The sequence below is a fragment of the Gavialis gangeticus genome, unplaced genomic scaffold (genome assembly GCF_001723915.1).
Source record: "Gavialis gangeticus isolate Ggan-Ray unplaced genomic scaffold, GavGan_comp1, whole genome shotgun sequence".
NCBI lineage: Eukaryota > Metazoa > Chordata > Crocodylia > Gavialidae > Gavialis > Gavialis gangeticus.
Window position 1 is genome coordinate 11,626,126 of NW_017729014.1, and position 3,136 is coordinate 11,629,261.

General features: G+C 46.9%; 1 protein-coding gene across 6 annotated transcripts in view; it reads right to left on the reverse strand.

Moving 5' to 3' along the window:
- Nucleotides 1-3,136, reverse strand: part of KIF1B (kinesin family member 1B) — a 216,206-nt gene that overhangs the window by 106,389 nt on the left and 106,681 nt on the right. For 5 of the 6 annotated variants that reach the window (XM_019511758.1, XM_019511755.1, XM_019511757.1 and 2 more), the window contains exons 1-2: nt 2,267-2,365; nt 1,443-1,508 (exon numbers count right to left, since the gene is read on the reverse strand). Coding sequence is in view for 1 of the 6 variants with exons in the window: in XM_019511759.1 (XP_019367304.1) it covers nt 1,443-1,508 (66 nt within the window). In the remaining 5 variants the exon portion in view is untranslated. Of the gene's footprint in view, nt 1-1,442; nt 1,509-2,266; nt 2,366-3,136 lie in introns of those variants that run through there. The other variant, XM_019511759.1, reaches the window with a different exon arrangement.

The window sequence follows — 3,136 nt, forward strand, 5'->3', positions numbered from 1 at the left end:
AATACAAAGAAAATTTGCTGCATCTGATATTGGCCCGATGGGGCCGATAACTTGACCGATAAATGCCCGTGCTGCAAGCAGCCGCAGCGCAGCACACAGCAGAGGCAGCAGCATGGACAGCTGCTTCCAGCTGGTAAGCCAGATGGGGAGGAGGGAGGGAAGGAGTGTGGGAGGTGCAGATCAACAGCCCTGCGGTGAGGGAGGAAGAGATAGAGGCATGTGCTCCCCAGGGGGGTGGAAGTGCAGGATGGAGGTGCAGGTCGTTCGGGGGGAGGGTGCTGTGCTGGGCGGTTGATGGCAGCAGCAGCGCTGGGAGCGGAGCTGCGGTGAAATCTGGGGTGGATGCAGCATCCTCTGAGTGCCCCCTCCGAGCCCACCCCCTCCAAGAAGAGCCATGTGCAGCACCAGAAGAGCCTTGGAGTGTGCGCCAGCAGTGCTGGGAGGATGCTGCATCCACCCCAAATTTTGCCACAGCTCCACTCCCAGTGCAGCTGCCTGGGACAGACTCAGCAGTTTCCGGCTCATGGGTGGAGGTGGGACTTGGAGTGGTGCAGGGCTGGGAGCAGAGTTGTGGTGAAATTTAGGGTGGCTGCAGCCCCTCCCAGTGCCCCCGGCACCTGCTCTGAGCCCAGCCCCTGCCAAGAAGAGCCCCCTGCAGCCCTAGCTCCAGCCTGCCCCATGCATATCTTGGGGGTACACCCCCCCAAGTGCAAGCAGCAGCAGCAGGAGCTGCCTCCCCCCTGCCATGAGCCTCACCTCTGTCCCATGCCCCCACCCACCTGGGCAGCGCCTACCCCGTCCCCTCTGTCCTTCACCACAGGGGGCATTGATCTGCCCCTCCCACACCCTTCCCTCCCACCACAACAGACTTACCACTTGGAGGCAGCTGTATTGGATCGGTATCTGCCAACATGCCTCCTTAAATATATCAGCTATCTGTATCGGCCCCGAAAATTTCTATTGGCGTAACCCTAGTCCACACCTCCACTCAAAATTTTAGGGATCCGCAAATGAAAAAAGGTTGAAAACCACCACTTTAATAGTATGCATCAAGTTCCTCTTTTGTAATGATAATTTACTTATTTTTCGAAAAAAATCACGACAAAGCTCAGCAAGGAAACATGTAGTCTGTAGACTTTATTGCTTACAAGTTAAAAAAATAAAGAGAGGAATTTGCAATTCAAGGCTTTTTCCAGATTAAACAACCCAGTATTCTTGCCTTGGTGTGAGCAATCTTATACCAATACTTAAGGGCTTCACGGATCAGTTATAGCTACCAAAAGATGAGAGATGATTAATGCAGAAGCCAATGGTAGACAAGCCCAGCAGGGCCTTGCTGGGCTACCCAGTCTTCTGCTGTCTCAAAGTGCTATATTCTAAGCTCTGAGAGCTTTGCAAAAAATAATAGGTTCCACATGGGACAAATTAAGTGATGTACTTACCACCTCTGCCAAAGCTGAAATGACTTTCCCCAGGGTTGTGAGAGACTTGTTGATATTTGCCCCTTCCTAGAAAAAAGAATCACATAAGGTGGTCAGGCATGGACTCCTCCAGGTTCAAAGAGGAATAAACAACACTGGCTGAACTTCTTAACAAGAAGTAACAGACCAACAGAGGTAAATCCTAGCTGATGTAAATTTCTCAGACTTGTAGCAATGACTTTCCCAAAGTAGATTTCGCTACGACTTAAATGCCATGATCCTTTGGGTCTTAACATAGTCATTCTCTCAGACTGGCAAAATTCGTGGAGGTACCTCTCTCAAGCTCATTAACAAACCCCAGTTACCAATCTGAAGAAATACTTCAATGTACGTTTCAATCTATGACACAAAAAAGTTGAGGCATGACTAAAATTTTTAGATCATTAAAAGCAAACCTAGAAAGACCGTTTTCATGCCGTCTTAACTCCTTCCTTTTAATTGCTCCAATATAAGATAAAATTGCAGGAAATCAAAATGAACTACAGACTTCTGAAAACAGGGAGCTTTTAGTTACAGAGAGCAAGCCATTTTCTCACAGCAGCAATCATATGCAAGAACAAAAGGCTGTTGGGATAGATACCATTAGTCCAGCAATGGAAAGGTTTCTTAAAAAGTTGAAGAAATTATTGCACAATATCACTGAATATTGGGAATAAAGCTCTTAAACATTTTAGCAATGTTGTCCTCAATTCAGTTTTTAATGAGCAAAAAAGCATTCTTAATCACCAGACTAGTACTATACCAGTTTCTCCTTTCCCCCCCCCAACCCCAACAGTCCCTGCTACCTTTAATCGAGTCCCTTTGGCACCAGTAGAATCTGCTCTCTCGCTCCCAGCCAGATCTACAAGACTGATCTTGCTGACCTGCAGAAGGAAATACAGCAATAGTGAAAGCCAACTCCTGTTGAATAGGAACAAAATAAAAATAAATCTGATGCCACAATTTGCAGACTCTGCAGCCTTCCAAAGTATCCACTGGTGATCAGCCTAAAGGTAGCAGAGCTGTTATACTGGGATAAATACCATCCTGAATCACATCCTGATTTAAGTGCAACTCTCTCACATAACCTACCTAAAAATAAAGAAGTGTGGCCTCATGGGTTTTCAGAGACTTGCAGAGCAAATTGTGCCTCAAAAGAATTTAACTACTGCTGCTATAAACAAAATATGGGACATTATACTGACATGAATAAAGAATTGAATACGCTGTAAAAATATCAGAATACAAGTTATCCTCCCATAGATCTACTGAACTATCCAATCAGGAAGAAATGTCTGGTTGTGTCAATACAGGCAAACCACGATCCATCCAAAGAGACAGAGTACGGAGACGTATGAAAGGGATGCCATACTTATATTGCCACTTTTGTATACAGTCTCTCTGTATTCCTCCATCAGTCAAAGCAATAGCAAGACCAGTAAAATTACTCTACTCACACAGAATGTACTGCTTTTTAACATGCAAATTTAATAGGCAAACATTTTGTCTGGCCTATTGTCCGGCCATGGCTCCATCCCACCCCCCACCCCCAACCCCACTCCCGCCCTCACTGCAGGGGCTTTGATCTGCCCCTGCCACGCAACTGCATTCATCTGCCCTCCAGTCTCTGGCAAGCTGGGAGGCATGCAGGAGATCCCCCAACCTGCTGGCCTCAG